General features: G+C 42.0%; 1 protein-coding gene across 3 annotated transcripts in view; it reads right to left on the reverse strand.

The window, feature by feature from the left end:
- The window catches only part of si:dkey-28b4.8 (sarcoplasmic/endoplasmic reticulum calcium ATPase 2), a 71,005-nt gene that overhangs the window by 22,969 nt on the left and 34,093 nt on the right, over positions 1–13,943 (reverse strand). For all 3 annotated transcript variants that reach the window (XM_046046593.1, XM_046046592.1, XM_046046591.1), the window contains exon 6: positions 11,360–11,498. In XM_046046593.1, the coding sequence (XP_045902549.1) occupies positions 11,360–11,498 (139 nt within the window). The remainder of the gene's footprint in view (positions 1–11,359; positions 11,499–13,943) is intronic.

Genomic DNA, 13,943 nt, shown 5'->3' on the forward strand with positions numbered 1-13,943 from the left:
CTGACGATTTGATCAAAAAATTCAATCCAACCATCTAATGAAAGAGGTGTAATGGTACCCACACACCAAAAACAGGTACAACTGTTCCCCCCTAAATATCTAGTTTGGCAGACATGTCCTGGACTTCACTCCTCACTCTGCTACTGGTCCCACACCACAGATACTGTGGCTCCAACAAGCAAACCACTTCACTTTCCCCTTTCAGTGAAAGCTGCAAGTTGTGAACTTGCTCCTGCGCGTGCTACAGCAGTAGTGATACTTTCGTCAGACGATTCGTCGACAACCTTTTTTTCCCCCGACGAAAAAACGAGACGGCGACAACGCCCTAAACGCTGACTGTGACTGAGTATTGTTGACAAAAAATGAGACTAAAATGTGATTCATAAAATAAAAACGTTAATAAAATAGCTCTTTCTTTTTGTCAGAACAATGAGGAGCCAAAATATTACAGGCCGTATTTTCTCCCTCTAGATTTCCTGTGCTTTCAGTGCTGGTCGCCCGGGGCGACGCCTCTGTGGAGGATGCGAACTCTGGTGATGAACACGACATGCTGGGGAGAAAGAGGCGCTTAGACATCAGCTCCCCTAAAAGCGTGATTTGTGATATTTCAGGGGTCTCTAAAATATTGACAGCTGCTTTATTGCCATTAATCACCATATTTCTCTGTCATCATGGATCAAGCGGAGCGTCAGACTTGAGGCAGCCAGAGGAACGATCACCGACCGCTCCCACTCCGGTACGGGTTGTGTCGCTAGTACAACTGACGCGCTGTGAACGTTCCCTCTGGCTGGATGAATATTACACATGATTCATGCACTCCTGCAACTTTCTAAATTCTTCCCTCTCACGGAGAAAAGAAAGTTCAGGAAGCAAACACAGCCGCAGCTGTTGTGTGAAGCGTGAAACGTGAAGCAAAATGGCCACATGTGAAAATATTATTATTATTATAATAAGACAAACATGCCAGAGACTTCCACCGTCAGCCCCAGGCCGACATGCTTGCAGCTATTAGTGATTCAGCAGTAAGAATCACAGTTGGTCCCCCTCCTCCCCCGTCACGGGAACAAAAATTGATCTCCCTGAAAGCTATGTATAGTTCACACACTGATGTGGACCAAACTGCTAATCAAAATTATACTAATGAGTTAGACAAGACCAAAATGATGGTTAATGACTAAAACTTCTTTTGACCTAAATACCCAGACTATTAGTCAGCTTAAAATTAAAAAATAGCATAAATATGACACAAACTAACAAGGACATTTGACACAGGACTGAGACTAAGACTACATTTTAGATTAGCTGACACAGTGTAGCCTTGAATACCTACATATGTGGAAATTACACTATTGACCAATATGGTTTGTCCCAGGTCAGAACTAAAAGCTACAAAACCCTCTTTACAGGACATGCAGCTGGTTCAGAAGCTTGCCACCATCTGACCTGCTCTGCCATCATGTCGCATACACACATACGTGGTTTTCAGACTGTGTGTTTCTTATTTTTGTATAACATCTTCATTGTATTGACCAGAGGTGGCCAAACATTTCTGATTGTGGGCCATACAAGTAAGTATTCTAAGTTAATAATTATTTCTATGTGCAATTTCCAAACCATATAAACTTGAATGCTCATTAGAGTTAATCATTTCCAGCTGATAATGTGTTTGTGTAGTGAGGGAGGTGTGGAGAAAGTGAATCACACCTTATATCAAGGTGTGCATGATTATTAGGCAGCTTCATTACCTCGGGTAAAATGGGCCACAAAAGAGGTTTAATTTACACTGAAATGTCAAAGATTTGTAAAATGCCTTTCAGACAGAAGTGACGTTTTGTTGCGAACAGTAAATAAAATAATTCCATGTGTTCCCCCCGAGATTCCAGGAGGTAACCATGTGTTAATGACATCGGGAAACATGCTTTATTCAAATAAGGACAGACATAAACTATTAGCATTCTTTCTTTTGGAGGAGCACAGCTGTTCATACACTGCTTACAAGTGTGTTTATATGTGAGTGAGTCAGAGAAACCCAAAGAGAGCAGAGGGAATTAAAGAAAGAAAGGCACTGACTAGTTCGAGGACATGTTGGAGAGAGATTCCTCCCTCCAGCAGTCTGCAACAACTGAGCATTCAATGCAAAACCTCTCTGCACAAGGCCTCGTCAATAACCAACTATCTAACGTATAACAGCGGGATCAGAGGCAAGTATACCACTGCCCCCCCCCTCAGAAGTTATTCCCCTGTTTGTCATCAGGCCTCTTAGCCACTTGTCGATACGAGCGCCATAGTTAGTTAGCACAGTAGTTTCATCATGCTGGCTGGCGTTTATAAATGCTGCTGCACTACAGCGCCAGTGTGCATCTGTTTAGGCCACGCAAATGAAAGGAAATCATCTGAGAACATAACTGCTACAAAACCTGATATACTGAATAACTTGTAAACAATTCGATTCTGCTGGCAAACATTATTTACACACACACACATTTCCTGTTTAAAAAACAACTTTCTTTTTGACATATTAATAGTAAGAATTCATTAAAACTACTTGACTCCCTAGAATTGTATTTTAAATATTAACTTTAAGTAAACTTTTATATACGTTATCCTGTTTTTACAACTTATTTTGAATATGTTACCTAAGTTATTCAGAATTTGTTGCAGTCCTGTTCTCAGTTGTATTGTAATGAACTAATATTATATTATACATATTACTGTTTTAACGTTTCTATTCAATAAAGTGGTGGAAAAAACGGGTCACTTTCAAAAAGTCTTTGCTGTTGATGCAGGTCATATCAATAAACTAATATTGGTATGGTGATGAGGTACCATTGCTTCCAGGCACTGGTTATTCATAAAAGGTGCACTTATTTGAAAGTAACTCTGGGGGAAGTTAATGTACAGTTAGCATTTCCCATGTTAAGGATAGAATATGGCATTTGTTGTATAGACTGTAAAGGACTTGAGGGAAATTTTGGGTGATATAAATCAAACTGACATGACCTGACTGTCCAGCAATGAAAAATCTCATCCATGTTGGTCCATTTTTTTTGCCCATTTTTCTGACTCTGGGGCAGGAACATTAACTCTTAAGGCTAAATGACCTTCAGCGTCGGTCGAACACGTCTTGTGACGGGAGTAAATGTAAATGCTCTGTATAGCACCTTTCTAGTCTTTTTGACCACTCAAAGCGCTTTTACACTACATCTGCATTCAACATTCATATACATTAATGGGAACTGTTGGGCTTCTGTAAATCATAGAGTTCGGTCTAGATCTGCTCTTTTATGAAAAGCGCTGTGAGATAACTGCTGTTGTGATTTGGCGCTATATAAATAAAATTGAATTAACACACCTAAGCGCTTAGAAACTAACATCCACACACATTCATACACTGGTGGAACAGCCACCAGAGATAATTCAGGGTTCAGCGTCTTGCCCAAGGACACTTTGACATGCAGGCTGGAGGAGCCAGGAATTGAACCACCGACCTCCCGATTAACAGGCAACCTGCTTTACCTCCTGAGCCACAGCCGGAGTCGTGAGGCAGTGACAGAGGGTCACGCACTACACGAGCTGACGATTTGTCAAGAAAACACACGTGAAATGTGAAACGGGAAATGACGCGAACCTACAGACGAAACAGCTGTTTGTTATTATAAAGATAGCAACCACAATATAACGACTGGCGACCGCCGATCGATCACCGATTTACCCCCGATCACAGCCCGGCTGACACCGAGCTCGCACATCGGGCTTATAATCGTGTAGTGTGAACTAAGCTTTAGAGTAGGTCCACACCAAGCTGGTTAAACAGAAAAGTTACACTGTTTAAAAACTGCCGCTCTGCAGAGTAACGCTTAGGATGACAAGAATGCATCACTGGACAAAACAGTGATCACATCAGCTTGCAATAATGATCAACACGTATTCGTATTGGTCCCAACAGGTCAGAAGAAGAAGCGAATATGACAGTAACAGTAAGTCGTATTTAGCACAGCCTGTAGCTTTGTCCTGTTGTTCCAGCTCTGATTAGTGTCACTGAGTTCCCATGCTCTGGAAGCCGAACATTTTTTATATAGACACGCACATACCTCTAACCCTGTTTCATCTCTCCGAGGACCCTGAAATAGCAGTGGGTATCTCACGATTCTACAGGGTTCTTACTGGCTCAAGATAAACTCGTGTGTGTGTGTGTGCAGGCTGTTACTACAAGCTGGACTGATTTTATAAGTGGATACAACTGACCTCAACATGAATCCTCAAATACAAAACATTTCTCACATGGACAATTGTTCACTGTACAAAAAGCCAGACCAGGAGGATGAGGTCCCATCTGGTCTGAACTGCTGTCTCTGACAAGAGAAAAAATATTTAGAAGCACTGTGAGATGTTGAAAGCAGTTGTGTTGACCAGGTTAGATTTTCCATCTCCTCTCGTGTGATTGGTCCCAGTGGTGGCAAATCAGTGGCTATCCTGCACAACCTTCACAACCACACAGAAAAGCCAGAGCACTAAATCCAAACGCTGGCAGACACAAGCACTTTAAAACTCTAAATGCACTCGAAACACTTAAAGAGAAAATATGGTTGCACTCAAAAAACACAAAGTGGTTGAAAAAGGTTTACACACAACCTCAATGGCACATACAGCACATGTTAGACAGACCCTCTGTTCTGGTCATGTATTTAAACTTTCATGAATCTATACTGCAAAACATGTTTAGCTTTGAGATGCACTCCAATCAAATATTTTAATATAAGTTATTTTTTGTGTCTCTGCCTGGGTTTCCATGACGACAGCAGCCAGAGGAGAGGGCAGAGACGTACCGGCAGACACGCGGATCAAGATGTTTGCCAAGAATGACTGAACAAAGATGCTACAGTGCATTTCAACAATGTATAAACAACCATGCAGTGGACATGCACTGCGCTCCTGGAACTACCGCACACACACAGCACTTCATAAGTGTCTATGTAAAAACATGTTGGGGCTATTATTCAGTTTAGTCTGGAATGATTGATGAACTAATCAGTGTGTGTGTGACCTTTGCATCCCAAAAAAAAATAAAATAGTGGAGCCTCTACAAGATGGTTTAGGTCTGTAAACACAGCCAATGGAGCAGAGCGACAGAGCGGTCTTTCCCCCAAGAAAGGGAAATTAGGGATACCAAAAGAAACAAGTTTTGCTTTTTAAACAAAAGAAAGCTACAACTCTTTAAGAATGGGTTAAGCTATAGCAGTTGTTCAGACTGAAGACAGTCAGACAGGAATTTCCATTCATTTAACTTTGGAGCACATTTTAGCCCTTTTACCAGTAAGTTAGCATGACGCCCGCAACAACCTTCAACAGACAGGAATGTTAATGCCAGATGCAGAGGTGGAAAGTAACAAATTACAACTACTCACGTTACTGTAATTGAGTCATTTATTTGTGTACCGACAGTAGTTTTTTTAAATCTGTAATTTTACTTTTAATGTTTGGTTTAAAGGATTGTACTTCGCTACATTTTCAATCACATCCGTAAATAAAAAAAGGGCAAAGAAAAACCCGCGACCACTTTGGCTTCAAGTGCAGAGAACAGCAGCTTCATGACACAGTGCCAGCTGTGAAAAAATACTTTACTAAGTTACTGCTAATGCAAACTGAACATTTCCTGCTGCTACAGCTTCACATTAAAAGCATTTAACTGATGAAACACAGGTTGACTTTTATTTTGAAGTAGTCACAGGAAATGCAATCTGTTTGTAAGTGAGATTAGCGCTCTCATTTATCAAAAATGCAGCTGTACATAACGATTACGACAACTAGTCGATTAATCTGACGACTAATTTTGTGTCCTCTAAAGAAAAAACAGTGGCCTATTACTCGATTAACATACCAGTTTTCAGCCAGTCGCAGATCGTCTGTAATGTTACTTTCAGCTGTTAAATAAACAGAAAATATGAAACGACCGAACGTTAGATGACACGCGGTGAAACGTTACGTTAGCATGACAGCAGCACGGCAGAAATGACTTTTAACATGAAGGCGATGAAGAAATACATTATAACGGACTACGTGTCCTCGTGCTGATAACGTGCCGTGCTCGTGTGGAGACAGAAAGTAAACAGGATTTGCACACCGGGATACTTTCGCTTCACGTGTTCATGCTGCTTCACGTGTTCATGCTGCTTCACGTGTTGAGCTGGCGCTTGTGCACCGGACGCAGCACGTAACACGAGTCGACCTATTTACGTAATCGATTAGGCCGCCGAATCAGCCAGGTAACCAACTCCTTTCACTTTCGCTGTTCGCAGACTCATGTTGTGTGCAGCATAAAGTCAGATCACGGCTGCTCACCTAAATATGGAAAATACCAATAACAGACCACAATAGTTTGTTAAGCTGCCCAGACTTCTGTGCCCTGTGGTGTTAAAAGGCATCTGCTGTTACCATAGTAACTACAGGTGTCTCATGCACAAAAACATCGCAGCTGCATAACAGCGTCAAAACCATTTGATTAATAAATCACGCCAATCAGAGTTACATTTACAATTACAGGTTTTAACCATCACTCCTCAGTGAACTCCTTGGCTGCTGTCTGAGAGCATTTTCTAGTTAAGTAGGCATATGTTGATTTGTCATTATGGATTTAGGCCTACTGTGTTTTTAAGGAGTCTGTTCACACTGATATCAGCTAATAAAAAGTTGAAAATATTAAACAGTAAAGCTGTGTTCACACCAAAAGCGATTTTAATATTCGCCTCGCTTCAGTCGCGCGAGTTTGACTGCTGGACATTTTGAGTGTTCACACACAACGTGGATACCACAGCTACATGAACCCAAAGTAAACCTTTTGCTGTGATTTAATTGCAATAAACGGATAAAACTGATGCCGAAATATCTACGATATGATGCCGTTTTGTTAGACATGTGAATTCATGCTTTGTCAGGTCTGTCAGCAGGACAACAACTTCAAAATGTTTGTTTTCTGAATGGAGATCGGATCAATCAGGGCTGTGCTATGCTAACCTGTTCACAGTAAAGTACGACAGCTGGAATAAAGTTACAGACACATGTTTTCTGAATTCACCAGGTAGTTCAACCTCCTCACTTTCTTTTCTCCAAGTAATGTCCAGTTTTGTCCGTTTTTTATATAAATATGAAGTAGTAGTCCAGCAGAGCTCTGGGTGAACACCGACGCTAACAACAACAGTGGACCCGGATGTGCACGGAAGCTGCCAAGAAGCGCGAGTGAAGATAAATCAAGCTGTAATCTCAAAAACTAAAGTAAAAAGCTAATTTAATAAAAGCAGTTGACTCTGAGCTCCTCCTGTGGGTAAACGGCGTAGCTGTCAGAGCAGAATCCAGACCGAATACGGAGGTTTATTTGTCTGAAAGCTGCAACGCTGCTCCCCGTCGGCCAGCGGATTGTCATTACACCGCTCGCCAGGTCCTCTCCAAGCAACGCTCTGAAGCCACCAATAACGTTTGGACAATCTCACCGCTGATAGGCTTTTGCAACATCGCGTCAAGCCAATTTTTCGCCCCAAGTTGAAAAATTTGAACTCGCGCGAACCAGCGGATGTCGCGACAAACGCCTCATTTGCACCGCGCTGAGCGAATTCACGTCTTTGCATTGACTTTGTGATCAAGCCGCCCAAAACGCTGGATTCACTTTTGGTGTGAACACAGCTTAATATGGCAATTATTTTAGATTAAAAAACGTTTACTCTGAGTAAATTTTAAATGAGCTACTTTTTACTTTTACTTGAGGCGATTTTCACACCAGTATTCGTACTTGTACTTGTACTTAAGTAAAATTTCATCAAAGTAATTGTACTTTAATTAAGTAGATTATTTTTATTCTCTTTCCACCTCTGGCCAGATGATCCACCATCATTTTCAGAGGGTTAAAAGAAGGACAAGTAACCGAGACTTGAGGAGGAGAGCAATTCCAACTTTTAGATCATACTGCTACTGGTGCGTTATTCAGATGAAATTGTTTTTTTTATAAAAACAAGAACGCTCCCTTGGAGAGCAAAAAAGACGTTATTTCCCACTGCCTGACCACTAGGAAGTGGTCTTACTTTGAGTTTGTTACTTTTGTGCTGCCAAAACGCCGGATGGATGTTGTGCCGCACTAATCGACGAGGAGACGAGCCTAGGAATTCTGTCCGATAAAGAAAAACCTGACAGCAGTGTAAGGTGAGGGATTCCCCACAAGGTAAACATAAACACCACAGCATTCGAGCGCTAGCAGGGACCTGGAGGTCGAAATGTGTTCACATCTTCTTCATTGAGTTGAGAAATGATCCAAACCATCGTGGGTAGGAAAATTTAACGGCTTTTTCTGCGTCTCCACGGGGGAGTCTGGTGTGAGCCGCCATCCTGCTCTGTTGTTCTGCCCTTCAGGTCACCGCGCATGTCACGTGACTGAAAACTATGAATATGTTATATTATAAGCAGGTTAATAGGCTATGAAACTTTCTAACACTGTTTAAGAACTGGGATGCATTTTTCGTACATTCTCCTTAACCAATTGTTGAACATGTTAAAGGGGCTATATTTAGTTTTTTAATGAAATCACTTTTAAATATCAATTATCAATTACTGTCAATGAGTTTTAACCTTACATAAAAAAGAACCATAAGCCTGCTTTCTTCTTACGGGCACAGCAGCAATGGTAACCTACTTAAATATGCTGATGACATGGCCTTGGTGGGACTTCTCACAGAAAATAATGCAGCACATGAGGAAGCTCACTTTAGCCAGGTCACTTTACTGCAGGTATGGTATCAGACTACTAAATTGGAAAATAACGTGACTAAAACAGCTCTGTTACTTCAATGTTCCCGGCTCAGAGCAGCGAGCCGGCACACTACTGGAAAAAAAGTCTATAGACAGACAGGGAGACAGCTTCACACAGCATGCTGGAAACTCAGGTGAACTCCCACTGCAACAGTAATAGTTGAACTAATCCATGTTGGTTACACGATAACGTTCCACTTACTGCAGTTAGTGCTACATCGTTAGCTCGCCTGCTGCTTTCAGTAACCATCTTTACTATCTGTGTGTCTTTCACTGGAGGCTCAGCAATGTGAGCACAGCTAAATGTATTGGATAATAACGAAACGGTTAGTGAGCTGGACTGAATATTATAACCAGATTGTGTCCACTCTTTATAACAGTCCGACCGCTGAATGGCTCTTCCTCCGTGTTGTTCTGACCGTTTTGTTGCAGTGTTGTATATCGTGTGGGTCACGTTACAGCGACTGAGGTGGAGAAGCTGTGTACCTGAGTATCGGTAAAACCACAACAAATCTAAATTAAATGTTAGTAAGCAAACAGCTATAGATCCGAGCTAATGTAGCGTTAGCTGGCTGCCCCGCCTTGCATCACTAGAGGCTCCACATTTGCTTTTTACCGTTTCTTGCAGGCTAACCCAGGACTCTCACAGGCGCCGCAACGCGCCCCAGGACTCCCGATCGTATATCAACAATAAACACGGTTAAAACAGACCAAAAAAAGAAACAATTTCAATATGTAGCCTTCTTAACCAGGGTAGAACCACAAAAATCAAGGACAACTTACCAAATTAACTAAATCTAAACAAGTCAGCAAAGTCAGGCAGGCAAGCTCTGCGTGACTTTCTGATGTGACTGTTTTCACCGACATCATCTGAATCTGTTAGGTCTGACAGGCTTCAGCACATTTTACCTTTATTGTTGTCTTGTATAATTACGTGGAGCCGGTTGTTTTGTGGCGTTAGTTGTCGCTGTAGACTGAGAGAGGCTCGGGAGCGCGCACAGGGCTGAATCCGACCCGGTGTCCTCACATTAAAAGCAGAAAAGTGGCTGATGCAAGCAACGGAGAAAACAGGAGTGTGCTTTATTTCTGAGAGAGGTTAGAGCCCATTGACAATAAGACAGTGAAAATTTGATTTATTAATAAGTAATTTCAGTGAAAAACTACATATAGCCCCTTTAACAACCGGCCTGTTGAAGTAGTGAAACATTTTACATGACTGATCACACTTTTAATGTAAACTCAAAGAGTATTTTTAAGAGAGCCATCCATTCAGAAGCTGGGGAGCTTTGGGGTCAGCCAGCACATGAGATGGCATATAGGGGCCAGATAGAAAGCATCTTACAGTTTAATATAGCAGCTTGGTATGGCAACCTGAATGTGAAAGACAAAAACAAGATTTCCAAAATTGTTAATATTGCGGGAAAAGTGACTGGCAAGCCACAAAAGCAGCTTGGTGACGTATTAGACAGTGCGGTACTCAGGAAGGCCAGACAGATATCTGCAGATGCCTTACACCCACTGAACTCCCATCTGGCAGTCGATTCAGGGTCCCAAGAGCGAGCCGGAACACCTAGAAGAGATCTTTAATTTCCCATGCCATGCAGGCACTGAATGCAAAAGGCTGTAACCTTATTTCCATTGTTTTGTTTATGGCACAATTGTTGTTGTATATTTATGATAGTACAGTGTTGTACTCTTAACTGTGTGTATTTTTAATGGGTGATAACTGTGGTGTCATTGTTGTATTTTTGTTTGGAGAAGTCGACGATCAATTTCCACCAAGATGGACAATAAAGGCTAAAAATAATAATCGGGTCGGATTTTCTGCATGCACGCTCCGAGCCTCTTGCAGACTCTGAATCTGAGCCATACACATAGCAACAACAAAATGATGTCCACTAACACCAAAAAATGACACACAGACTCCGACACAAACTCCGTTTAAGGATAAAAAACGATCTCAAAGCATCTGAGTTACTGCCTCTGCACACACATCACTACAGCCTCTTCTAGCTAGCACTGACATGGTGTTCCACTTTTGACGTGCCCTGCAGCCATCAGGTCACTTTACAGATGGGTCCTGTTTTTGAACCTCCCCGCTTTGTAGACTTCTTCACTCTTTATGCTACGTCGCCTGACTTCCTAAAGGCTTTGTGAAATTTACCAGCTTTTCCAAACAATTAGTCACTCTTTAACACAACAGATTTTTAAGCGGGTCCTGGTATATTCGCTGTTGAAGAGTCAAGCGTTACTGCACCGACTCGAGAGTTTGCAAATCTAGCGTCCCCATCGAGAAACTACAAAGACTGCTTTTTCCTCTGTTGCGCCAGTCATTTTTCTGAACTGCGAAGGTGAAATATTCCCTCTTTTGGTATAAAAAGTAATATATACATGAGCTGGAGCTACTGTTAAATGTCCCCATTGGAATCCTTTGACAGAGAAGACCAACTTGAACTGAAGTATCTCTTTCAACAGATTCTAAGGTTTAATACTAAGGCAGTAGTAGTAAGCAGGTTTTGCTATCAACCACAACATCCTCTACTTCTTGTAAAGCTATTTGTCAACTTACCAGCGACTTCCACGATGTCTCCAGGAACAATGTCTCGGGCTCTGACTCTCTGGACACTTTTCTTGTCCTGTCGGTACACCTTGCCCATCTCTGGCTCGTACTCCTTCAGGGCCTCAATGGCATTCTCTGCGTTGCGCTCCTGGAGGACACGGGAACATAGAAAGGTTCTCTGAGTTTCTTTCAATTTCTGGTAGAAAAATCTCTTCCGGCATGGTTTCTTTCAAGTGAACACAACGGGCCAGATTTACTAAAGGTCTGCCTGATATTGTTGTATCTGTTATGGGCGATTTACTAAGAATTACTGCGGAGATGACAACAGGAGCAAACAAAGTTCCGGCTGGTTGAATTTTACACCTGATCCATGCACCGCTGCAGCTGGGGGCTCTCCACAGCGCCACGCAACTTTCTAAACTCTTCCATCTCACGGAGAAAAGAAGGTATAGAATAATCTTATCTAATATTGTTCATTGCTCTGCGTCTTCTTTCATCACGTCTGTGTCTCCTTCTCCAACCATAACAGCAGCCATCTCTGCACTCACAGGAAATTGCCTTTAGGCCGGTTGGATCACACTGCGTGTAGTAAATAAATGTATTTGTAAGTTACGCCCCAAACTGCATATTCATTAAGGCCAAAGTAGTAAATGAACAACAGCTGCTGTCTTGCACTTTTGGAAGACGTCATTCGCACCGTTAGCAGATCAGCTTACGTGTTAATTTGCTGGTGATATCACGTTTGCACACGTTTTTACTCACGCAGACCTTTAGGAAATCCAGGCCAAAGAGAGCGGGGAAGAGGACACAGTATTATAGAGCATGAGACCTTGCGAAGCCAGGCCGTTCTGTTTTACAGGGGAAATGGTTGTAGCCACTGCAGCTGTCGTCATCTACTCACAGCTTCCGAAACATTTTGTACCTACTACTCATTTCAACATCAAAATATGTGAAATGGGGTTTCACAAATTCTGAAACTATTCTGTAAGAGTTAATGAGTATGCAGTATTCCTGAAAGCAGAAGTCAACCTCAAAACCTCAAAAGAAAAGAACAGAAAACCAGCCTCCACAGACCGTGTACTTCTGCTGAATTCTCACCATTCAGGAGCATTTAAATGCTCACCTGTTAGTATAACGCAATCCAGTTCAACAGCACCTTACAATGCAGACTCCATTATGATGAATCAACACCTCTAAAACAGTTTCAACAAAGAACGAACATTCATTCCAAAGGTTTAGCTAGGTGGACCTAAAAAGCTGACGACTAACCGTAGGACCGCTCAACTTAAGGGCCCTAAGACACATAGATGAAAACACACACTGGGCCTACGAATCTAATCTAATAATCTAATTCAGTTTAGTAGGGCATAGGGAGATTTAGTAGGAAGAAGAAAGACACACAAAGCCCATGTGTTAGTACTAGTTAAAAAGAAGAAGGAGCAGAATGGCTTGGGTTCACATAACCTCACCGGACTCCACCGCGTCCCCGAAAATATGACTTCATCCTGCCACATAAAGCTGCCCAGACAGACGCAGTTAGTCCGCTCAGCTGGCAGCTTAGAGAACCTTGTGAATTTCATTAAAACTGTAAATATCTATACATTCTTGATTAAAAGCCATGTGAAATCTCTTTTCCCTTTCGTCTCCTCAATTAGTGTGTGTTTCCAAAACATCTCTGGTGAATCTCGCGCGCTCGACTCAACCTAAGAAACTAATCTTTTTCCCCACTACTAACACACACACACAAAGACAAGCCTCGCTGTAACCTTCCTCTGTTCCAGGATGAACTTTCCTTATAAGCCGTTCAGTCGCTCACTTGAAAAACAGTGATCGGTCTCAGTCAGACCAAATAAATCCAGAATCGGCTTTAATTTAAATCCAGCAACTCATCAACGTGTGAGAAAGAGGCTAACATGAGTCTGACAATCAGAAAGCACATGGCAGCGCTGGATAGGTTTGGTAAGTAACAACATAATTCTGGTAGACTGCAACCTTGCGTATTTCCCCTACATGTGGCCATAGTGGCTCTCTGTCACGCTAACTTTGCACTCAGCACCTCTGTTCTAGAGATTCGGGGGAAACGTGCGCTGGGGGAAGCTGCACGAGCCTCACAGAGCTTCTATAATAAAGACGAATCATTTCAAACACATAAGTAGCACCCTTGTATATCCATGGAGGAACTTTGTAGTTTATAATAATAATAATAATCCTTATTTGTAGAGCACTTTTCAAAAACAAGTTACAAAGTGCTTTAACAAGTGTAAAGAATAATACAAAAAAACAAGATAAGAGCATGAAAATTAGTAAAATACAATAAAATAAAAGGGATAAAATAAAGTCAAATAAGATCGGGAAAAGCTCTCCTATAAAAGTATGTTTTAAGAAGGGACTTAAAAGAGTTCACTGACTCAGCCGACCTGATTTCCTCGGGCAGGCTGTTCCAGAGCCTCGGGGCCCTGACAGCAAACGCTCTGTCCCCTTTAGTTTTCAGTCGAGACTCTGGAACAGACAGCAGACCTCTGCCCGAGGATCTCAAGGTACGTGCTGGTGCGTATGGGACTAAAAGGTCAGAAATATAACAAGGCGAGAGGCC

The sequence above is a fragment of the Micropterus dolomieu genome, linkage group LG04 (genome assembly GCF_021292245.1).
Source record: "Micropterus dolomieu isolate WLL.071019.BEF.003 ecotype Adirondacks linkage group LG04, ASM2129224v1, whole genome shotgun sequence".
Taxonomy (NCBI): Eukaryota; Metazoa; Chordata; class Actinopteri; order Centrarchiformes; family Centrarchidae; genus Micropterus; species Micropterus dolomieu.